Below are 25,658 nucleotides of genomic sequence, written 5' to 3'. Positions count from 1 at the left end.
TATTGATTTTCCAGATGAAGCCAAGAAGAATGGTGCTGTCAATGGAGTGGTATCTCATGCCAATGGGCACATTAGTGGTAGCCAAACCAATGGTACTAACAGCCCAGCAATGGAAAGCAACCCCAATATGATCAAGAGCATAGAAACATTATTCAACATTAACTTCTCTGTTGAACGTGGCAAATTGATTGGAGTCTGTGGAAGCATAGGCTCTGGGAAAAGTTCTTTGATTTCTGCTATTTGTGGTGATGTAAGGATATTTGGTTCTTACATATAAGACTATTCTTATCAGTTAGCTTTAATTAATATAAAGACATATCTCAATATTTCTATGGGTTGTGTTCTTCAGAACTAGATCATAGAGGAAATAAGTACACTAAAACACAATTTTCCATGAGATATATTAAAAATACATTTGTTGTCTTCTTAAGGAAAGATTTTCTGAAGCAAAACTGAAGAAGATAATATTTTTCAATTCGACAAAGATATTCATGCATGAGTATGGAGAATACTAAGTTAACAGATAACTGAAAACAAATAATTTGCTAACCAGGAACTGTGGTACACATCATGTTAGGTGGTGCTGTGGTGAAGTTTTAAGAAGTGGAAGGATTACTGGGAGATTGAGGAAGGGGAGGAGGAGCAGTAGGAGTTTCTCCCTTTCCCTGTGGAATATCAATATCGTCTTCCTGAAGTGGTGTTACCAGTATAATAGATTTTTGTTGGAAGTAGGAGTCTTATGTTGATTGCTGTGCTCCTCTTTTCTTCTCAGTGTATAGCATCTTGAGGCAGATGATCGTATCCTTCATCAGTCTCACCGGTTCCAGGCTGCCCTTACAACTGGAGTCATTGTCTGAAATGATTTTGATTGTATACTCAGTACCCTTGCTGAGGTTTTTAACTTGGTTTGTAGTCAGCTGATGTTGGGTGGGTGACACTCCTATACATCTCCTTTCCTGCAGCACACTCTTGTGGCTGTCAGTATCCCTAACTTTTTGTTGGTTAGGTTTTAACTGTATATGTTTATAAACTTATTAATGTCAGTTTCTTTAACTTTCTTAAAGCCAGTTTCATGGGCCAAGCTAACAACATTATCATGAATGGTTTTCAGACTTTCACTCTCAGAAAAATTTCTGAAGTCTGCTCACACCCCTATAAGATCTTATATACACCATTCATAGTTGCCTCTTCACTTTTTTCTCAGAAATTTGCAGCATTCATGATGTTAAATGAATGCCAAAATTCCTGAATTCGTAGATGTACCCTCCCTCTTAGCAGCTCTTATTAGTTGCTGGAAAGTTAAAGAATAATAGACCTAGAAGGTGCAGTTACCCCATGAACTGGAAGGAAGTGATGTTTGTGGATATGTATTCCACTCTCACATGTGGATACAGATCCTGTAGATTCACTAGGTGGCTTGTAGCATTCTCTTGGATTGAAAATGCCTTACTTTTGAGGTTCTTGGTGCAGCAACATTCCTTGATAAAAAGGCAAAATTAAGTCAAGAAGAATTCCTTGAAAAATACCTGATGTTCACGCTATTTTACCTGATTCCCAGTGCATCAGAAAACTAGCTTTGGCAGAGCCCTTTATATTCATATGATTCTAAGAATAGTTCACTGATAAGAGTATCAATTTGAAATCTCTTGCAGCACTACCACCCAATAGAAGTGTTGAATGATCTTTGGCTGTTCTGAAGCATAACACAGACTGTTCTTCCTTAGAAATAAAAGCTCTTGCAGGTATACACAGCCAGAACATGCCAGTCTCATCAATAGTGAATACCTGCTAAAGTATGTAGCTACCAGCTTCAATGATTTACACTAATCTGCAGGATATTCTTTGGTAGCAAAAGTGTCAGATGTAAATTCTCTACTCTCCTTGATATTGTGCAACCTAAGTCATTTCTTGAACCTAGTAAACCACCCACTACTAGCACAAGAGTTTCAACCTGCAAGTCTTTTCCTTGTACATTTCTGATATTGGTACCCCTCAAACAGTGATCTTGTCCTCTTGAATTACCAGGGTGCTGAGTGGCATATTACTCATTTGTTCCATGGTTTCCATCATATCCCTCTAAAGTATTGAAAACTTGGTTAGACCTAAAGATGTAACACACTTGACTTTGCTGTCATTTTCTTGTTGTGTTTATTAGTATTCATTGGAGCTATTCTAACAGCTTTGGCAGTGTTGCTGAAGTTTGGCCAGTCTCCATGTGCCATGTCACCTCTACCTTAACATCTCAAGTGATGGCTTTGTGAGTTTTTACCACTAGGGATAGTGTACTACTGCTTAATGCACTTGCTATACTCTTTCTGCATGCCTTCAAAGCAGGGAATAGCTTATAAACCACTTGAAAACCTGAAAATTTTTTGGAAAGTTTCAAGCATAGCAGTAGATTCAAACAGTGTGGCCTGCCCAGTACATGAGTGGTGGTATCACAAATCGTATCAGCTTGGTAAATAGTCTGGAAGTGTAAAAATGCTCATATAACCAAACAGCATAACATGCATTTACTGTTGGTATTTTTTTTTTTCCAGAAAAAAGAATATGATTTGGAATTTAAAAGATGACAAAATAAATGAGGTGTAAACCATTAAAAGATGGTAAATTATGACAAAAATGATAATGAATCATTGCTAATCTAAATAATGTATATTGAAATATGCCTGCATTAACAACAGAAACATATGTAATTTGTAGTATTAGTACTGCATATATAAGTTGATTTTAGTCTTCAGCTCCTAACACCCCTTGCAAAGTGAGATAATGGCAAACAGGTATGAAAGAAAGAGTATTAAATTACAAATATGTAGGATGAAATTTTGCCAGAAGACAGGGCTAGTGTGTACTGAAAGGAAATGGGAAGTTTAAAATGACAAATTAAGAGTTACATCTTGTCAGATGTTATGTGGCAAGTGGGATGAGTGTGTATTCATAGACTGAAAACCGTCAGCCCATCTGTGGGTAAGGCAGAGAAAAAAGACAGCAACCTGGACAAAGATGAGGAACTTGACAGCCACTAAAGTTTTGGTTGACTGTGCTGCTGTTGTTACTAGCCTTCTTGATATTCAGGTGGTACTGCCTTTTAAGTTGATGGCTGATTTATATTATTCATTTATAATTGAAAGGTTCCTAAAGTGCATTGTTGCATTATATATTAATTGATAGGCATGCAAAAGAGAGACTTTTGGATGTGAATGAGTGGGAGGTGCAATTATTACCTGCTGGAGGGAAGGATGATGATTGTAGGAGTTTTCAGAAAAGAGGAAACCATAGAGAGAGGAGGATGGTGAAAGTGAGTGAGCTTAGAAGAGTCATGTGTGAAGATATATATACCAGGAGAGATTGAGTGTAGAATGGCAAAAGATGAGAATAAACAAAGCAATGGGAGTGAATGAGGAATGAGATATTTAGAGAAGCAGTACTGGCATATGTGAGAGAAGTGTGTGGCATGCAGACAGTGGGAGGTGGGAGTTGAGTAGGGATACAGGTAAAGTTGTTAGTGAAAGAGAAAAAGAATGTTGTATGGATAGTACCTATAGGGAAGGAGTGCAAATGATTGGGAGGTGTACAAGAGAAGTGGCAGGTCAAGAGGAAGGTGCAGTGTTTGAAAAGGAGGGGGCAAATGAGAGTTGGGATAATTAATTATCAGTAAACTTCATGGAGAATAAGACGATGTTTTAGAAAAACGAGAACAAGTGGGAAGAAGCAGAAGGAATTGTATGTGGCATTTATAGATTTGGTGAAAACATATGTAAGGCGTTGATAGAGATGCTTTGAGGATTTTGCAAATATAAGGTGTGGAGGAAAGCGACAGGAAGCAGTAAAAAGTTTTTATCGAGAGTGTAAGACATATGTATGAGTTGGTAGACAGGAGAGTGAGTGGTTCCAGGTATAGATTAGTCTGTGGCAGGGGTGTGCAATTTCATCACGGCTGTTCCAGTTGTTTATTGATAGGGAGGCGAGGGAAGTCAATACTATGGTCTTGGAGTAAGGGGTGATTGAACAGTCTGCAGGGGTTTTAGGGTCTGGGAAGTCATTCATTCGTTGCTTGCTGATGACATAGATCTGTTGGCAGATTCTATTAAGAAACTGCATAATTTGGTGTTTTAATTTTGGAGACTGTGTGAGAAGAGGAAGTTGAGAGTAAATGTGGATAAAAGCAAGATTACAAGGTTTAGCTTTGTGAAGAAACGGGTCAATTGGGATGTGAGTTAAAGTGGAGAAAATTTGGAAGAAGTGAAATGTTGTAGATACCTGGGAGTGGACATGGCAGGAGATAGAACCATGGTTGCAGAAGTGTCATAGGGTGGGTGAAGGGGCAAAGTTTTTTTGGAATATTGAGGAATGCGTGGAAAGAGAGGGAGGGTTAAAATAGGTATGTTTGAATATATAGTAGTTTTAATGATGATGTATGGATGCAAGGCATGGGCTATAGATGAGGATGTGCAAAGGAGCATTGAAGTGTCAGAAATTGAAATATTTGAGGACAGCATGTGCTGTGATTGGTGGTTTGATCGACTAAGTAATAAAAGGTACGAGAGAGGGTGGTAGTAAGATGAGCATGGTTGAGAGTGTGGTATAGGGTGTCTTGAAATGCTTTGGACTTATGAAGGGAATGGGTGAGGAGAGGTTGACAGAAGTGGAGAGGAAAAGGAAGAGGGGGAGACTGAACTGGAGATGGAGGAATGGAGTGAAAAATATTTTTTGCACAGCCTGAACATGTAGGAGGGTGAATGGTGTTCACAGGACAGGTTGAACTGAAACAATGTTTTATATAAGAGGTGAACTGAAACACTGTTTTATATAAGGGTTGAACTGAAACAATGTTTTACATGATTGGTGATGTGCTGTTTGTAGACTGAACTAGTGCATGCAAAGCAGTTAGGAGAAACTATGGAAAGGTTTGTGAGGCTTGATTTTGGATAAGTGGCCATGGTTTCCATGCATTGCACCTGACAGCTAGAGAATAGATATGAGTGAATGTGATCTTTTTTTTCTGTTCCTGGCACTCCCTCGGTGACCTAGGAAAAAGTGAACATAATTAGATAGACAGAAAGATATATTGAGGGGAGAAGAATACAGTACTTCCTAGGTATTCCCTGCATATTACAGAAGGCAGTCAAAGGGAGGCAGAAGTAGGGGGCTGAAAACCCTCCACTTCTTGTATTTTTGATTTATAAAAGCTGGAACAGAAGAAGGACTCAAGCAAGGAGTGCGCCTCCTCCTCAAGGGCTCAGCCTGGGATATATGAATGTGGGTAGATGTAACCAAGTTTAGAAGGGAGAGATAGGTAGTTTGAGGAGAGGAATCTGGATGTTTTAACTTTGAGCAAAACAAAGCTGAAGGGTAAGAGGGAAGAATGGTTTGGGAAAGTCTTTTGGGTAAAGTTAGCAGTTAGTGTGAAGAAGGGGTAGCATTGCTATAGAGTTGCCCTCTGTCAGTGGCCTGTCAAATGTGAGGCACTAAAGGCTAAGAAGCAGCACTGGAGCTCATCAGTTATGGAGACTCTTTTGTTGTGGCCACCATCTTGAGGGAGTTCCCAAAGGGAATGGCATGACATATAGATAGATAGATAGAAGAATAGCTCAGCTCCTGAAGAAGTTGTGGGAATGTGTGAAAGAGTGTAGTGAAGTGAGCCCCAAACTGATGTGGGTTAAAATGAAAGTGAATTACAAGGTGTGGGTGATTAAGTGTTTATGCATCTGAAAATGAGAAGACTAAGGAAGAGAGGCAAATGCTTTGGGGGGAGCTGAGTGAGTGTTTCATCAGTTTCGATGCAAATGAGGGAGTAATTGTAATGGATGTTTTGAATGCAAGAGTGGGTAATGTGGCAGTTAAGGTTATGACTGGGGCCATTGGGTACTTAGTGTTGTGATTAAGAATGTTGAACAGCCTTTGGAGTTATATGCTAAAGAAGAACTGGTGAGTAGGAATACCCAGTTTAATAGGTAAATACATGGGTGAATTGGAAAGATGGTAAGGGAGCATTATTGGATTATACACTAATTGACAGAAAGGCAAAGAAGAGGCTCTTAGATATGAATGTGCAGAGAAGAGCAGCTGGTGGGATGTCTGACCATTAATTGGTGGAGGTAAGGATGAAGGTTTGTAGAGGCCATAGGAAAAGAGGAACTGATATGGATAGGAAGAGGATTGTGGAAATAATTGAGCTTGGGAATTAGGCTTATAAGACAAGACACAAGAAGAGATTGAGTGTAAATTGGCAAAATTTGAGAATAAAGAAAGCTAAGGGAATGTTTGAAGATTGGGAGTTATTTAGGGATGCATTCCCTATTTTGTTGTATGGATCTGAGGCACAGGCTGTGTATGAGAATATTTGGTAAAGAACGAATGTGTTTGAAATGCAGCGTTTTAGGACAATATGTGATGTGAGGAGAGTTGATTGAGTGAGAAATGAGAGGATAGTGGAGAGTTGTGGTAATAAGAGGAGTATGGTTAAGAGAGCTGAAATGAGTGTGTTGAAATGGTTTGGACATATGGAGAGAATGAGGAGAAGTTGACAGAGATGATATATGCTCCAAAAATGGAGAGGTGAAGGAGAAGGAGACTGAATTGGAAATGGAAAGATGGAGTGAATTATGTTTTGAGTGATCAAGGCCTGAACATGCAGGAGGGTGAAAGGTGTGCAGAGGATAGAGTGAAATGGGGTGATGATGTATACAAGGGTTGACATTCTGCCAATGAACTGAACCAGGGCTCAAGAAGCACTCAGGGGAAACCTCTAAGAGGTTTGTGGGGAGGGGGCTGTGGTTTTATAACAAGATAGAAAATGGATGTGAGCAAGTGAGGTATTGTGAGCAAGGTATTTTCTTCATCTGTTCCTAGTGTAACCTCACTACTCCAGGAAATAGTGAACAAGTATGAAAGGGAAGATGAATATATGTATTGGGAAATACAAATGTATTTCCTTTGCATCTAGTTGATGTATTATATTGCACATGTCTAACTCTTTACAATATGAAAATCATAAGAAATATTTTTGATTGTGGCATATTGCATTAAGAAATTAGTAGATCAGATTAAGATACTTGATATTCACAAAACAGATGAAGGTTCATAATGGGAGTATTCAAGTGAATGGACAGCTGGCCCTGGTGACCCAGCAGGCATGGATCTTCAATGACACCTTCCAGGAGAATATCCTAGTGGGACAGGAGTATGATGAAGAAAAGTACAAAAATGTTCTTTATGTTTGCTGTCTAGAATCTGATGTTAATCTTCTAGCCAATGGAGAGATGACAGAAATTGGAGAAAGAGGTATTAATCTCAGGTAATATCTTACTTTGTGTTTTATCTTTTCTCTTGCTTTAGTAGTGCTACATTGTTCTAGATATGGACATGCTTACTTGACTGTACAATAGGGCTTGCAGAATATCATCTAGCTATATGTAGTAATATTTCAATAGTAAGTCTCTCAGGACAAATGGATGAAAAAGACGAAGTAAGGGTATTAAGGAAACTAAAGAATTTTTTATGCTCTTGTGGCTGTTGCATTGATAAATAATTTTGACTGAGCTACTGGAAATTAGGATTAATCATATATAGAGATCTGATTCCCACTGCAGATAATCTTAGCAGGTTGATAGGTAGAATTGGAACAGAGAAGCAAGAAAGCATGGAGACTTAATCTTTTGATTTCTGAACCAGAAAATGTTGGTGGGTTTGGAGGACTGATGGTAATAAAAAGATTCAGAAAAAATATTTTAATTTTACAAAGATGGAAAGATTTCAGGCACCTGCTGAAAGCCCTTTTAGTCCCCTTTTATGACATCCAGAAAACACTTGTGAATTATTGTTTCCCCCCTATATCCTACGATAGTTGGAGCATTACAAAAGAAAGAACGAAGCAAGGAGTGCTCCTTTTCTGTGAGGGCTCGGACTGGGGTGTCTGAATGTACATGGATGTGACCATGATAAGAAGGGAGAGATAAATATAATGTTTAAGGAGAGGAACCTGGATGTTTTAGCTCTGCGTGGAGGAGCTAAAGGGGAAGAATGGGTTGGGAATGTCTTACAGGTAAAGTTGGGATAATGTGAGGGTAAAAGTTTAGGGAGGAGTAACACTTTTACTGATGTGGGAGTTGTGGGAATGTGTGAAAGAGTTTAAGGAAGTGAGCTCTAGACTACTGTGGGTAAAAATGAAGTGAATTAGGAGAGATGAATGATTTTTAGTGCTTATACTTCTGGCAATGATGACAGAGAGGCAGGTGTTTTGGTAGAAGCTTAGTGAATGTCACCAATTTTAATGTGAGAGTTACAGTATTAGTACTGGAGGTTGATTTGAGGGCAAGAGTGGGTAATATGACAGCTCAGGATACCATTGTGGACAGGGATTTGTACCCAGTTTTGTGAATGAAATAGTAAACAGCTTATGGGGTTGTGTGCTGAAAAAGGACTAGTGTTTGGAAATACCTGGTTTAAAAAGAGGGCTATATGCAATTACTTGTGTATGAGTAGGGTAAATGGCAAGTGGGCATTATTGGATTATGCATTAGTTGATAGATATGCAAAACAAAGACTTTTGGATGTAAATATGGAGGTGAGGGTCAAAGTTTTGTAGAGACTTGAGGAAAATGGAAATGATGTGGTGTGTGAAGAGGAAAGAGGCATGTCCATGTACCTCTCTGCCAAAATTTCTTAGGAGAGAAAAAAGGGGAGCTGATGCCCCCAGTTAAGTTACTAAATACAGATAATTTATATAAAAAGAGATTTGATGAAATATTTGCTTATTTTGTCAAACTTCCTACTGCACTACTGATTACATATCAAGTTTATCTCCATGCATTTTTGTTATCTTCATTATTACCTTTTACAGTGGTGGTCAAAAGCAGAGAGTAAATTTGGGTCGTGCAGTATACAGTAACAGAGACATATATTTATTGGATGACCCTCTCAGTGCTGTTGATGCTAAAGTTGCTAAACACATCTTCAACAACTGCATAAAGGGAACACTTGCTGGCAAGACAGTCATTCTGGTTACTCATGCTACTCATGTAAGTATCTTTAGAGTTTTACTCCTTCATTTTTATGAAAGAAATTTTTAACGTGGAATGTAAAAAGATTTCTAGGTTCATCTTGAAGAATACTGTAGAGATTATATCATAACCTGTTATAACTTTTATCTTTTGATGCATAGCAGGATCATATCCTTCAGGTGGATATAGTCAAACCTATTTGTTCATACATCACTACTTATGAGTTTACTTGTCAGTTTATAGGCTTCTTTATAATTTGGAATACATTGCAAATCAAGCAACCTTGGGGTGAACAGTTGCCAAAAACGTTTGAGTGCATTACAAAGGATCATTTGTGGTGGAGCATGACTGTAAAATCAAGAAATATGATGAAGTTGCTTATATCATGGATTTGGATAAATGAGGGATCTCCCAGGGAATGTAGATGATAGATTATGGTAGCAGTCTGCCCAGTATTTGAAGAATGGTGAACAAAGAAAGAAATAAGGGGCAGGATCTAAAAGATTATTCTGAGGCTAGAATAGGCAAGCCACAAAGCAAAGGTGAATATTGTGGAATTAAGGTCTGGGGATTCTAAAACAAATAAGCAGAGTAACATACTGCTAACAAGCCATATAGAAATGAGCCCACTTTGCCCATTCACTGAGGCTGGTACAAGTTTGGTCTTTCTGAGAAATAAGGTTCATTGTGGCTGGTACATATATGGTTTCCTCATTCAAAACTCTCAGGCAGGAGTTTGGCTGACAAATATTGGTGATATAAGACCTAACTGGCATTATTCTTACTGTTGCCATAAGATGTGGGCATTTTTTTTCAAAGCTGTATGGGTCAGTGTACTTGATTGTGGCAGTGGCAGCAGTACAACAACAACTGGCTGCTACTTTGCCATCCCAAACCCACTATATGTATATCCTGATGTTCTTACTGGATATGACTTAGATCAACTGAGTGTATTAGTAAGAGAAGACATATTTCATTCAGTGAAGATAAGAGGTATGGAGACTGTGAGGGTGTCGGTGAGAGTGGACCTGATCCACACACACTGCCACCAAAATTAACATGATATGTGAATGGTGAGGGTGTTAGCAGACAGCTGTATATCAGGCTGGCATGCTACATCATTTATACTAAAAGTCTGTGTTTGATTCCTCAAATTCAGAAAGACAAAATACTTGTTCAGAGGAAGTTGACTTTTTCTAGAATTTATTGGTACAGATATAATGGAAAAGGTTGAGGAAGAAACAAATGAATATTATCAGTATCTCAGGGAAACATTTCCTCCATTTTTTATTTCATTGTGGACTGTCTAACTGGACTAACACAACCAAGGATGAGACATATCTTTTCATTTGTGTGATAATCCTTATATCAGTTGTAATAAGTTACAGAATGAATGACTGTTGATCAGCAGATGACATGTACAAGTTTGTTTTTTGAAAGCTAATGTTTTATTTTGTTGACAGTAAACAGCTTGCATGATGAGATGATGAGTTGCAAAAAATCTGGTTAACTCTTGAACATATATGTGCAAAATTCCAGATGAAGTTCATTCCTTTAGAAGATTTATGAATGGATGAGAGGATCGTGCTGCATCTCATCTTGACACAGCTTCCTCATTAAACTCAGACTTGGACAGGATATCTCAATGGAGTAGACAAAATCCAGTTACGTTTAGTGCCTCCAAAACCTTGTTTCTACCTATCTCTTTATCAAAAACTCATTACAACTCTTGTCTCTCGTTTGACGGTTCTGTAATTCCACCTCTTGACTCAATGAACATACTTGGAATTACCATACGAAAATAGAGGAAAGTATACCAATTTTTAGGAATCTTTTGTACTTATGGGTAATATGCATATAGGCTTTATAAGGGGAAAAAAAATTGATTTTCTTTATATTTTGTGCACAGGAGAGAATCCCTCAAGACTAGTTAAACAGTCGAACCCCATGTAGACAGCTCCATTTATTTTGGCAATGTTGCATTAGACTGAGATTTTGGGAATTTTCATAATGGAGATTTTTTCTTGTAGAACTGAAAGTAATAAGTTAAAACATAATAAGGCCTGTAAACATTTCACATTCAACGTCATCCAGATATGAGGTGTTAAAGGGCACCAGTGGTCTAAGCAAATTTGCTACCATTATCTGAGCCAGGTGAGAAAGTCAGTTGGACAGGTGCAAGATAGTGCCATGCAGTTGCGAAGTAAGTTTTTGCATGGACATATTACAAGGTATTTTTAGGGAGGAAGAGAGAGAAGAAGATGAAGAAGAAAAAGGAGAAAAAGAAAGAATATTTCTGTTGCTTGTAGTAATTACTGCGTCCAGTCATATTGAACTGATGTGAATTTTCAAAAAATTTTTGTCCCTGCAATTGATTGATTTATTTTCAGTATTTTCTACTTATACTGTACTGTAATGTGTATTCACCAATAAGATGCCTCGCTAACTAGTAAATGACAATCAAGTGTAATAAAAAAAAGATTAATTTACTTTGCATTTGCTGATAGTTATATTGACATCTTTCTTACTAAATTATATGATTTCACAAACCAAATGCTTATAACTACACTGATATTATTAACACTCTTTTTAGGTAGTTTGTTAGATGTGTCAATCACCAATTTCTGAATGGATACCCACCTGGGTATCGGGAGGGTTAGTGACGGCTGCATAGTGAGCCAGCACTTTAGTGGTTGTCAAGTTGCACTCCTCTGACCCAGGTAGCTATCTTTTACTTCAGCCTCACCCACACATGGACTACTGGCATTCTGTCCACAAACACAGAGTCTCTTCTTGTCATACATGACATTTGACAACACTTAAATGATACAGCTCATTATCCTTAATCTAGAGTTTCCTGCATTGAGCACTATGTGATGGCCCTGCTTTTTGACAAAGTCATTGGAGCAGTAGGTAGAAGCAGTAGTTACGAACATTTAGGCAGGAGCATTAGTCAGAAAGATCGGATAGAAGTAGTGAACAGGAACATTAGGCAGGAGCATTAGGTAGAAGTAGTCAGTATTTTCACAAGCTCCTCATCTTTCACAGTCTATGATTGACACTGCTTGTTTCCATCAGGAGAATATCCATTTATTTTGGATAACAGAAATTAAAACAGTCATTGGCTCTACTCTTCTCTATAAAACATGTAGCTCTGATTCTTGATGTAACATCGAAATCAATCCAGTGAATTAGATTCACAATTTTATTCTCAATCCAATCCCAATGCACATTATTTGGTTCATTCATGCATGCAAGGCAAGGTGCTGTCTCCTAAACGATGTTATTGTCTTTATACTTGTAATTCATTTTGTAAAATTTAGAGCCACTATTATTTTCACTATGTCAGTTTGTAGGTCCTCTTCTTCACTGTCAAATTCAAAGTCCTTGATCTAGTATAATGTCTTCCATTACAGCCCTGTCTCTGGGATGATTAGGATGTAACAAGTGTTTGCAAATTTAATGCCCACACTAACTGCATGTTAATGCTATAATTCATACAAGGTAACAGAATTCTGGATGACACTGCCCACCTCTGCTTAGATGCATATATTCAACATGATAATGATGTCTAACTTCATACCATATTTTTCCTCTTAAAACTTAGGCACGTTATGCAGACTGTAAATATACATCATAGTCTGTTAGTCCCCAGCATCTAATTTTACATCATAGTCTACAGAGAGTTAAGGGTTAAAGAAAACAATTCCAATCATAGGAATATTCACTGTAAGAAGCAAGTAGTAGGTTTTCCTAATGTTTTCAAGAAAGCATCATTTTGAACTATGCCCAGTTTGTATCTACTTTGTATTGCAGAAATATGTGTTGACATGCTGATCATATTGATATTTGGATAAACCTCATATTCTAAGCATGATAATTTTTTTCCTCAGTTTCTGGAGAAGTGTGATGAAATTATTGTAATGCAAGAAGGAAAGATAGCAGAGCGAGGCACTCACCTTGAACTTACAGCACGCAAAGGAGAATACTATGACATGATTGGGTTTGAAGCTGCACATAAAAGAAACAAGGAGGAAGAAAAGAAGCCTGATAAGGAGGTCATGGGAGATTCCAGTACGTACTGAAATTTTTACAACCTTCTGTGATTATGATTTTCATTTTACAGGTTTTTTGCAACTATTGCCTAAGTCAAGAATAGAAAATGGTATAAAGATAGTGGGTAGCAGCATCCTTACCATTTTGTCTGCCCACATATTTGGGGACCTCAAGTCTGCAGGAATAATTCCCACAAAATACTCGTTCATATTTATTTATGTTTGATCCATCCCATGGCACTTGGCATCCCTGCTCTTTTGCCAGCTTACAGGTTTAGGAACCACAGTCCTGAAACAATAATTCCCAGAAAATGTGTGTGCTCCTTTGCTCTTGCTCCACCCCACCCCTTCCAAAAGGAATTAAAGTTGATCACTTCTTTCCATTAGATGGAAATATTCTTTTGCATTAAAACATTGATATTTTTCATGGTTGATCACCATTTGTTGCCAAAGTGAAGTTGTGCCAGGAACAGACAGACAATAGCCTCATTTTATCACATCCATTCTCTTGCTGGTACATATAATGTACTGGAAGCAGAGCTTACCCTCCACAGCATATCCCTGCAAACCATTCCGTGGTTTTCTTTGACTGCTTTAAATGCTTTGGCTCTTCCCCCTGACAGTACATTCCGCCCTGTATACCAGGTTGATCCAATTAATTATACCCTATGTATGCCTCACACCTTCCTGAATGTTCAGATCATGAAACCTCAAAGCCTTTCAATCCGTTCTTCTGGCTTCTGGGTCCCCCCCCACCCTTGCTCCCTCCACTTCTGACATGCATATCCTCACAGTTAGTCTTTCTTTAAAGTTAGTCTTTGCTTCTCCTGTCTATATGTCCAAATCATTTCAGTAGTACCTCCCTCCCCCTTGCTCCCTCCTCTTCTGATGCACATATCCTCACACCAACCCGAATCCCACCATCCAGTAACGCTTGTTTACCCATGGTGTCTTAGCTACGTCTCTTCCTTGTATGTCAACTGATTGTTCTGTGTCTTCTGTCTCATTCTTGTGTCTCCCTTGACGATGTGATCATCACATGAACATGCACTTGGGAACTTGTATCATTTTCCTGCGGTTTTATGCATATATATCGACCAACTCCTACGGGTGGATGAACAGCTGCTAACCTGAATTCGAACCTATACGCTTGACCCTGAGGAGTCTTTGAATGCGTCGTGGTCAGGAATGATAACCGATACTCCTGGAAGTAGTGCAGCCATTGGCTGCAGGAGCTTCTGGAAAGAGGTTCTAGGTAATTCTAGAACTTTTTTTTTTTTTTTTTTTTTTTTTTTTTTTTTTTACCAGAAGGTCCTGGGGTGTTTGTGAATAGGTTGTGTAAATATGTACATTTACACGAATCAACAAACAATGAATACGTTATCAATACTTTCCAGATCTTATTTTTTTTTTATTTGCTTTGTCGCTGTCTCCTGCGCCTGCGAGGTAGTGCAAGGAAGCAGACGAAAGAAATGGCCCAACCCACCTGCACACACATGCACACACACACACAGGTCCACACACGCAAACATACACACCCACACATCCCAATGTACACACATATATACACACAGACACACACATATACACACATGCACACATTTCACACTGTCTGCCCCTACTCACCCCCATCGCCACCCCGCCACACACGGAATAACATCCCCCTCCCCCTCATGTGTGCGAGGCAGTGCCAGGAAAGGCAACAAAGGCCCCATTCGCTCACACTCAATCTCCAGCTGTCGTGCAATAATGCCCGAAACCACAGCTCCCTTTCCACATCCAGGCCCCACAGAACTTTCCATGGTTTACCCCAGACACTTCACATGCCCTGATTCAATCCATTGACAGCACGTCGACCCCGGTATACCACATCGATCCAGTTCACTCTATTCCTTGCCCGCCTTTCACGATCCTGCATGTTCAGGCCCCAATCACTCAAAATCTTTTTCACTCCATCTTTCCACCTCCAATTTAGTCTCCCACTTCTCCTCGTTCCCTCCACCTGTGACACATATACCCTCTTGGTCAATCTTTCCTCACTCATTCTCTCCATGTGCCCAAACCATTTCAAAACACCCTCTTCTTCTCTCTCAACCACACTCTTTTTATTTCCACACATCTCTCTTACCCTTACATTACTTACACGATTAAACCACCTCACACCACATATAGTCCTCAAACATCTCATTTCCATCACATCCACCCTCCTCCGCACAACTCTATCTATAGCCCATGCCTCACAACCATATAACATTGTTGGAACCACTATTCCTTCAAACATACCCATTTTTGCTTTCCAAGAGAACGTTCTCGACTTCCACATTTTTCAACGCTCTCAGAACTTTCGCCCCCTCCCCCACCCTATGATTCACTTCTGCTTCCATGGTTCCATCCGCTGCCAAATCCACTCCCAGATACCTAAAACACTTCACTTCCTCCAGTATTTCTCCATTCAAAAATTAAAATCAACTTAACATATGGCTGGTCCAAGGTGGTGGTGGAGGAGAGGAACATACACTTATGCAGGACATCTCCAAACATCCCTCATGTGGTTTCAGGCCACACTCACATCATACTCTCTATATGTGGTGTGAGGTGGTTTGATTAAGTAATGAAAGGGTAAGAGAGATGTGTGGTAATAAAGAGTGTGGTTGAGAGAGTAGAAGAGGGTGTTTTGAAATGGTTTGGTCACATGGAGAGAATGAATGAGGAAAGATTAACAAAGAGGATATATGTGTCAGAGGTGGAGGGAACGAGGATAAGTGGGAGACCAAATTGGAGGTGGAAAGATGGAGTGAAAAAGATTTTGAGGGTGAAAGGCGTGCAAGGAATAGAGTGAATTGGAACGATGTGGTATACCGGAGTCAACGTGCTGTCAATGGATGAAACCAGGACATGTGAAGCGTCTGGGGTAAATCATGGAAATTTCTGTGGGGCCTGGATGTGGAAAGGGAGCTGTGGTTTCGGTGCATTATACATGACAGCTAGAGACTGAGTGTAAACGAATGTGGCCTTTGTTGTATTTTCCTAGCACTACCTCGTGCACATGCTGGAGGAAGGGGTTGTCATTTCATGTGTGGCGGGGTGGCAGTGGGATTGAATAAGGGCAGACAGTATGAATTATGTACATGTGTATATATGTATATGTCTGTGTGTTTATACATATGTATACGTTGAGATGTATAGGTATATATATGTGCTGTGTGTGGACATATGTGTATATGGGTGGATTGGGCCATTTTTTTCATCCTTGTGCTACCTCACTAACGTGGGAGACAGCGACAAAGTATAAATGTGTGTGGATGTAACCAAGATAAGAAAAAAGGAGAGATAGGTAGTATGTTTGAGGAAAGAAACCTGGATGTTTTGGCTCTGAGTGAAACGAAGCTCAAGGGTAAAGGGAAGAGTGGTTTGGGAATGTCTTGGGAGTAAAGTCAGGGGTTAGTGAGAGGACGAGAGCAAGGGAAGGAGTAGCACTACTCCTGAAACAGGAATGGTGGGAGTATGTGATAGAGTGTAAGAAAGTAAACTCTAGATTGATATGGGTAAAACTGAAAATGGATGGAGAGAGATGGGTGATTATTGGTGCATATGCACCTGGGCATGAGAAGAAAGATCATGAGAGGCAAGTGTTTTGGGAGCAGCTCAGTGAGTGTGTTAGTAGTTTTGATGCACAAGACTGGGTTATAGTGATGGGTGATTTGAATGCATAGGTGAGTAATGTGACAGTTGAGGGAATAATTGGTGTACATGGGGTGTTCAGTGTTGTAAATGGAAATGGTGAAGAGCTTGCAGATTTTTGTGCTGAAAAAGGACTGGTGATTGGGAATACCTGGTTTAAAAAGAGATATACATAAGTATACGTATGTAACTAGGAGAGATGGCCAGAGAGCATTATTGGATTACGTGTTAATTGATAGGCGCGCGAAAGAGAGACTTTTGGATGTTGATGTGCTGAGAGGTGCAACTGGAGGGATGTCTGATCATTATCTTGTGGAGACGAAGGTGAAGATTTATAGAGGTTTTTAGAAGAGAGAATGTTGGGATGAAGAGAGTGGTGAGAGTAAGTGAGCGTGGGAAGGAGACTTGTGTGAGGAAGTACCAGGAGAGACTGCGTACAGAATGGAAAAAGGTGAGACCAAAGGAGGTAAGGGGAGTGGGGGAGGAATGGGATGTATTTAGGGAAGCAGTGATGGCTTGTGCAAAAGATGCGTTTGGCATGAGAAGCATGGGAGGTCGGCAGATTACAAAGGGTAGTGAATGTTGGGATGAAGAAGTAAGATTATTACTGAAAGAGAAGAGAGAGGCATTTGGACGGTTTTTGCAGGGAAATGATGCAAATGAGTGGGAGATGTATAAAAGAAAGAGGCAGGAGGTCAAGAGAAAGGTGCAAGAAGCAAAAAAGAGGGCAAATGAGAGTTGGGGTGAGAGAGTATCATTAAATTCTAGGGAGAATAAAAAGATGTTTTGGAAGGAGGTAAATAAAGTGCGTAAGACAAGGGAACAAATGGGAACATCATTGAAGGGGGCTAATGGGGAGGTGATAACAAGTAGTGGTGATGTGAGAAGGAGATGGAGTGAGTATTTTGAAGGTTTGTTGAATGTGTTTGATGATAGAGTGGCAGATGTAGGGTGTTTTGGTCAAGGTGGTGTGCAAAGTGAGAGGGTTAGGGAGAATGATTTGGTAAAGAGAGAAGAGGTAGTAAAAGCTTTGCGGAAGATGAAAGCCGGCAAGGCAGCGGGTTTGGATGGTATTGCAGTGGAATTTATTAAAAAAGGGGGTGACTGTGTTGTTGCCTGGTTGGTAAGGTTATTTAATGTATGTATGACTCATGGTGAGGTGCCTGAGGATTGGCAGAATGCTTGCATATTGCCATTGTACAAAGGCAAAAGGGATGAGAGTGAGTGCTCAAATTACAGAGGTATAAGTTTGTTGAGTATTCCTGGTAAATTATATGGGAGGGTATTGATTGAGAGGGTGAAGGCATGTACAGAGCATCAGATTAGGGAAGAACAGTGTGGTTTTAGAAGTGGTAGAGGATGTGTAGATCAGGTGTTTGATTTGAAAAATGTATTTGAGAAATACTTAGAAAAGCAAATGGATTTACATGTAGCATTTATGGATCTGGAGAAGGCTTATGATAGAGGTGATAGAGATGCTCTGTGGAAGGTATTAAAAATATATGGTGTGGGAGGTAAGTTGTTAGAAGCAGTGAAAAGTTTATATCTAGGATGTAATGCATGTGTATGTGTAGGAAGAGAGGAAAGTGATTGGTTCTCAGTGTATGTTGGTTTGCGGCAGGGGTGCATGATGTCTCCATGGTTGTTTTATTTGTTTATGGATGGGATTGTTAGGGAGGTGAATACAAGAGTTTTGGAAAGGGGCAAATCTGTAGTCTGTTGTGGACGAGAGAGCTCGGGAAGTGAGTCAGTTGTTGTTTGCTGATGATACAGCGCTGGTGGCTGATTCGGGTGAGAAACTGCAGAAGCTTGTGACTGAGTTTGGTAAAGTGTTTGAAAGAAGAAAGCTGAGAGTGAATGCGAATAAGAGCAAGGTTATTAGGTACAGTAGGGTTGAGGGACAAGTCAATTGGGAGGTAAGTTTGAATGGAGAAAAACTGGAGTAAGTGAAGTGTTTCAGATATCTGGGAGTGGATTTGGCAGCATATGGAACCATGGAAGTGGATGTGAATCATAGGGTGGGGGAGGGAGCGAAAGTTCTGGGAGCGTTAAAAAATTTTTGGAAGTCGAGAACGTTATATTGGAAAGAAAAAATGGGTATGTTTGAAGGAATAGTGGCTCCAACAATATTATATTGTTGTAAGGCATGGGCTATAGATAGAATTGTGCAGAGAAGGGTGGATGTGCTGGAAATGAGATGTTTGAGGATGTTTGATCAAGTAAGTATTGAAAAGGTAAGAGAGATGTGTGGTAGTTAAAAGAGTGTGGTTGAGAGAGCAGAAGAGGGTGTCCTGAAATGGTTTGGTCACATGGAGAGAATGAGCGAGGAAAGATTGACCAAGAGGATATATGTGTCAGAGGTGGAGGAAATGAGGAGAAATGGGAGACCAGATTGGAGGTGGAAAGATGAAGTGAAAAAGATTTTAAGTGATTGGGGCCTGAACATGCAGGAGGGTGAAAGGCGTGCAAGGAATAGAGTGAATTGGAACAATGTGATATACCGTTGTCGACGTGCTGTCAATTGATTGAACCAGGGCATGTGAAGCATCTGGGGTAAACCATGGAAAGTTCTGTGGGTCCTGGATGTGGAAAGGGAGCTGTGGTTTCGGTGCATTATACATGACAGTTAGAGACTGAGTGTGAACAAATGTGGCCTTTGTTGTCTTTTCCTAGCACTACCTCGTGCACATGCTGGGGGAGGGGGTTGTCATTTCATGTATGGTGGGGTGGCGACGGGAATGAATAATGGCAGACACTATGAATTATGTACATGTGTATATATGTATATGTCTGTTTGTGTATATATATGTATACGTTGAGATGTTTAGGTATGTATATATGTGTATGTATGTACATGTGTATGTGGGTGGGTTGGGCCATTTTTTCGTCTGTTTCCTTGCGCTACCTCGCTTACGTGGGAGACAGCGACAAAGTATAATAATGAAAAAAATATTTGTGTATGATTTATTTTCCTTGTAGTATGCATGTGGTATGGGCCATTATGGACAGTTAAACAAGCTGGTTTGCATGTAAGTGGTTGGCATGTAAATAGTCGCACTACATCATCACCCTACTGCTGATGCCTGAAATAGTATGACAGTCAGTTGCCACAGCAGATAGGTTGTATCATATTTTGTCTTACTTTGTATTTTGATGTTTTCATGGGTAAGGGATTGTTGAATATTTTTTAAGGGTTATTTTAAAAAAATATGGACTTTTATTTTTCATTTTCCCCTGCTTCTCCAAGGCAGGTGGTAGAAGTACCTGTGGTTGCAAAGACTTGGTTATTCCTTAAAGATTTTTATGAAACCCTCTATGTTTTGTATTTTTCCTGTGTACATTAATTATACTTTAAACATGTTCCCTAAGTTGTACAGTAAGATTCAGGGATTTTTTTTTTTTGCTGATATTAAGTATTATTGATAGACAGATAAAACAGGTGTAGAAAATGTATTATTTCTTGTGCCTCAGATGAAAAGGATGATGAAAAAGAGGAAACTTTGGGAAATGGCAAACTGATCACAGAAGAGAGAAGAGCATCGGGAAGTGTCAGTAGCAGAGTGTACTTAACATTTATCAAGGTAAGTGAAGCAATTTGAATTATTTTGTTACAGTCTCTCTTTGCAGTAATGGTTTATTATTATTTTTCATCTGTGTAGTTGGTCCCATGAGTATGAGAGATTCTCTAAAGTGTATTCTTGGAAAATCAGAGTTAGGATCTTCTGACTTTTTATCTTTCTGGTGGGGAACACTGGCTTGCTCATCCCTTGCTTTACTCCCCAAAAGATCTTTTTTTTTTTTACATTGCAGGCTACAGTGACAGACACATCAAGACTGGGCCTTAATTGAAATGTAGAGAGGATTATGAAAGGGAAGAAGATGAGAAAGGAAATGTATTAACAGATTTTGGAGGAAGTGAAAACCCTGTCCATTAGAATGTGGCAGGTCATAGTTATTGGGAAGGATATGGGAAGGTAGAGAGTTCCAAGGCTTCGAAGTGTGGGGAAAGAAAAATTTATCAAAATGGCACACCCTTGAGTTGCCAATGACCACACACTGATAATGTGATGCAACAGATGCAGCTTTCTGAGTATTGCATGGTTTAGCTAGTGGTGAGGTGCACATTAGCAGCCTGCTCTTGGGAGCAAGAACCAAAGTAATACCAACAGAAGAGGGAAAGTGAACAAGCATTGCAGTGTAGGGTAAGAGGGTCTGGTTTGGAAGTTAGCCTGGGAGAGTTTATAAGTTTGACTACTTTCAGCTTTGTCAAGGAAGATGGCAGAGCCAGAAACACCCCAGTTGTGAGAGCAGTGCTCTATACAAGGATGAATCAGTTCTCTGTACAAACTGAGTAAATGTTCAGAAGAAAAGAAGTTTCGACATCTAAACAGGACACCCAGTTTGTTAGAGGCAGACTTAGCTATTTCCTTAGTGTGGGGTTTCCAAGAAAGAATGCATTTTACAGTAGTATCAAGTATGTTCAGTAAGTCAAGATGTGGAATTACAGTACTGTTAAAGGGGAGACAAGAGTTGTAAGAAGTTTTTGAATGAGAGATGGGCAGAACTTGGGTCATGGAGGTATTGAACTTAACTAGATTTCGTCTATTTTACTGGGATATCCTATCCAAGTTTGAGTTTATATAGAAGGCTGTGTCAAGATGAGATGCAGATCAAGTGAGAGAGGAAGAAACAGAATTGAAGGATGCGGATAAATACAGTGTTGAGTTGTCAAGGTTTGAGTGCATTTGATTATTTTTTAAATAAAGGAAATCATTAAAAAAGGAGAAACAGTTTAGGGGGCAGCGTATAACCTTGAGGGACACCACTGTTGATGGAGAAAGGGTGGGAGGCTGATCCATCAGCAACCACAGAGATATATGAGCCAGAGAGGAAGCTAGATATGAAGAGCAAAGTGAGCATTTTGATAATTTTGAGCCTGCCTTTTGCCGGTCAGAGATCACCACAGAGAGAATGTTATTGACCTACTAACTCCAGGTTGTCTGGCAGCAAAGAATTCTCCCAAATTACTTGTCGTCCAGACACCTTTCATTAGACCATCCTTTTATGAATCTTTCTTTTTTCTCTATCATACCTGTCTACCATTTCCTGTGCTAGTGAGTTAGCATCAGAATGAGTTAGCACCAGAAACAGACAAATAAAAGGCCTCATTCACTTGTATCCATTTGGTAGCTCTCAAGTGCAATGCATAGCCCCTTATCCACGACCAGGTCCCACAGATCTTCTGTGGTTTTCTGTAGCTACTTTATATACCATGGCTCAATCCTCTGATAGCACATAGCCCCATGCATACTACATTGCTCCAATTCGCTCTATCCTGTGCACACCTTTCACCCTTTTGCATGCTCATACTGAAGCACTCAAAATCTAGATCACTCCATTCCTCTGTTTCCAATTCACTTTTCCCTTTTTCCTTGCCCCCAACAGTTTTGACACATATATACTCTTTGTCATGCTTTCTTCACTCATTCTCTCCTTATGTCCAAACCATTTCAATAAATCCTCTTCAACTCTCTCCGCCATATTATTCTTAGTACCGAACCTCTCTCTTGCCGTATCATTACTTACGTGATCAACCCTCCTCACACCATGTATTGTTCTCAGGCATTTTATTTCCAAAACATTCACCCTGTTCAATACATTTTCATCCAGAGAAGTTTTTAAGTTTTATCTATGTGTGTGCTTTTATGAATTCTGTTTCTAGTAATGCTGATAACTAGTTATGTTGATTTTAATTTTGTCATGTGAATATCTGATTTACTCTGCTTTAGAATGAAAAAGTAATAGATTTAGAATTTTTTTTTAGCTTGGATTGTCTTATTCATGAACTACTTTTTTGTCAGGTTAGTGGAGGATGGCTTACTACAAATATAATCATATTTGCCATAATCATCTTTACCTTGACAAGAATGTTCAATGCAATATGGCTGCAGCACTGGCTTGATGAGGTAATGTGACCATTTAATATACTGTGTATATTCATCATGCATATTTAGAAGAATGAAATGATGTGTGAAGAGAGAATTTTGTATAACATTCTAATGTTCTTGGGGGTCTTTGCACCCACCTACCCAGAAGTAAGCCAGGTGTCTAGTTTCTGGTGTGTGATGCATGAGTTTATATAATATTTCAAGCTGTTTTTATTTTACAGTGATTATCTTTGCATTTATATATTTTTCATATATTTCTTATTATATGGTTAAAATAGAATAAATTGATAGGTATTAGTTGCTAGGCAGCCACAGACCAGGGAGGTATATTGCCAGTCCTACCCGCCTAGGTATTGGGAAGGTTAGTGGTCTTTCTGCCCGACACACATGAGGACTGCTGGCATTCTGTCCATATACATACAATCTCTCTTTGTCACACATAACACTAAGCAGTGCTTAACTTGCACAACTTGTTCATTATAACTTTAGATTTTCTAATGGTGAGTGTTATGTGCTAGCCCTGCCATTTGGCAAAATGGAAGGAGCAGTTGATAGAAGTAGTTGGTAGGAACATTAGGCAGGAGGAAAGTAGTAGGCAGGGACATTAGGCAGTAGCTTTAGGTAGAAGTAGCAGGTTGGAACATCATGTAGGAACATTAGGTAGACACCTTAGGTAGAAGTAGTTGATTGGAACATAAGTAAGAGCCTCTGGAATTTCCCTCTGCCAGTGGCCTGTTAAGGGTGAGGCACTAAAGGCTAAGAAGTGGCACTGAAATCTACCAGTTATAGGGACTCTTTATCTGTGGCCACCCTTTTGAGGGGCAGGGAAGTGAGTCAGTTGTTGTTCACTGATGATACATTGCTGGTGGCTGATTCGGGTGTGAAACTGCAGAAGCTGGTTACTGAGTTTGGTAAAGTGTGTGAAAGAAGAAATCAGAGTAATTGTGAATATGAGCAAGGTTATTAGATACAGTAGGGTTGAGGGACAAGTCAAGTGGGAGGTAAGTTTGAATGTAGAAAAACTGGTGGAAGTGAAGTGTTTTAGACATCCGGGAGTGGATTTGGCAGCAGATGGAACCATGGAAGTGGAAGCGAGTCACAGGGTGGGGGAGGGGGCAAAAGTTCTGGGAGCGTTGAAAAATGTGTGGAAGGCGAGAACATTATCTTGGAAAGCAAAAATGGGTATGTATGAAGGAATAGTGGTTCCAACAATGTTATATGGTGCGAGGCATGGGCTATAGATAGATTTGTGCGGAGGAGGGTGGATGTGCTGGAAATGAGATGTTTGAGAACAATTTTTGGTGTGAGGTGGTTTGATTGAGTAAGTAATGAGAGGGTAAGAGAGATGTGTGGTATTAAAAAGAGTGTGGTTGAGAGAGCTGAAGAGAGTATTTTGAAATGGTTTGGTCACATGGAGAGAATGAGTAAGGAAAGATTGACAAAGAGGATATATATGTCAGAGGTGGAGGGAACGAGGAGAAGTGGGAGACCAAATTGGAGGTGGAAGGATGGAGTGAAAAAGATTTTGTGTAGTCGGGGCCTGAACATACAGGAGGGTGAAAGGCATGCAAGGAATAGTGAATTGGAACGATGTGGTATACCGGGGTCGACGTGCTGTCAATGGATTGAGCCAGGGCATGTGAAGCGTCTAGGGTAAAACATGAAGTGTTTTGTAGGGCCTGGATGTGGAAAGGGAGCTGTGGTTTCAGTGTATTTTCCTAGCGCTACCTCATGTGCATGCGGGGGGAGGGGGATGTCATTTCATGTGTGGCGGGGTGGCGACGGAAATGAATAAAGGCAGCAAGTATGAATTATGTACATGTGTATATATGTATATGTCTATGTATGAAGTCTGTTGTGGATGAGAGAGCTTGGGAAGTGAGTCAGTTGTTGTTCGCTGATGATACAGCGCTGGTGGCTGATTCATGTGAGAAACTGCAGAAGCTGGTGACTGAGTTTGGTAAAGTGTGTGAAAGAAGAAAGTTAAGAGTAAATGTGATTAAGAGCAAGGTTATTAGATACAGTAGGGTTGAGGGTCAAGTCAATTGGGAGTTAAGTTTGAATGGAGAAAAACTGGAGGAAGTAAAGTGTTTTAGATATCTGGGAGTGGATCTGGCAGCGGATGGAACCATGGAAGCAGAAGTGGATCATAGGGTGGGGGAGGGGGCGAAAATCCTGGGAGCCTTGAAGAATGTGTGGAAGTCGAGAACATTATCTCAGAAAGCAAGAATGGGTATGTTTGAAGGAATAGTGATTCCAACAATGTTGTATGGTTGCGAGGCATGGGCTATGGATAGAGTTGTGCGCAGGAGGGTGGATGTGCTGGAAATGAGATGTTTGAGGACAATGTGTGGTGTGAGGTGGTTTGATCGAGTAAGTAACGTAAGGGTAAGAGAGATGTGTGGAAATAAAAAGAGCGTGGTTGAGAGAGCAGAAGAGGGTGTTTTGAAATGGTTTGGGCACATGGAGAGAATGAGTGAGGAAAGATTGACCAAGAGGATATATGTGTCGGAGGTGGAGGGAACGAAGAGAAGTGGGAGACCAAATTGGAGGTGGAAAGATGGAGTGAAAAAGATTTTGTGTGATCGGGGCCTGAACATGCAGGAGGGTGAAAGGAGGGCAAGGAATTGAGTGAATTGGATCAATGTGGTATACCGGGGTTGACGTGCTGTCAGTGGATTGAATCAGGGCATGTGAAGCGTCTGGGGTAAACCATGGAAAGCTGTGTAGGTATGTATATTTGCGTGCGTGGACGTGTATGTATATACATGTGTATGGGGATGGGTTGGGCCATTTCTTTCATCTGTTTCCTTGCGCTGCCTCGCAAATGCGGGAGACAGTGACAAAGCAAAAAAAAAAAAAAAAAAGGAAAAAATGTTTATATATGTATATGTTGAAAAGTGTAGGTATGTATATGTGTGTGGATGTGTATGTATGTAAATGTGTATGTGGGTGGGTTGGGCCATTCTTTC

General features: G+C 39.9%; 1 protein-coding gene across 4 annotated transcripts in view; it reads left to right on the top strand.

Annotated features, from left to right (window-relative positions):
- Positions 1 to 25,658, top strand: part of LOC139753328 (ATP-binding cassette sub-family C member 5-like) — a 525,518-nt gene that overhangs the window by 411,327 nt on the left and 88,533 nt on the right. For all 4 annotated transcript variants that reach the window (XM_071669664.1, XM_071669665.1, XM_071669663.1 and 1 more), the window contains 6 exons: positions 15 to 250; positions 7,074 to 7,297; positions 8,843 to 9,020; positions 12,896 to 13,076; positions 20,210 to 20,319; positions 22,600 to 22,704. In XM_071669664.1, coding sequence (XP_071525765.1) covers positions 15 to 250; positions 7,074 to 7,297; positions 8,843 to 9,020; positions 12,896 to 13,076; positions 20,210 to 20,319; positions 22,600 to 22,704 — 1,034 coding nt within the window. The remainder of the gene's footprint in view (positions 1 to 14; positions 251 to 7,073; positions 7,298 to 8,842; positions 9,021 to 12,895; positions 13,077 to 20,209; positions 20,320 to 22,599; positions 22,705 to 25,658) is intronic.

This window comes from Panulirus ornatus, chromosome 14, assembly GCF_036320965.1.
Source record: "Panulirus ornatus isolate Po-2019 chromosome 14, ASM3632096v1, whole genome shotgun sequence".
NCBI lineage: Eukaryota > Metazoa > Arthropoda > Malacostraca > Decapoda > Palinuridae > Panulirus > Panulirus ornatus.
The sequence above is the reverse complement of the archived record's forward strand: the minus strand, read 5'-3'. Positions and strand labels throughout refer to the sequence as shown.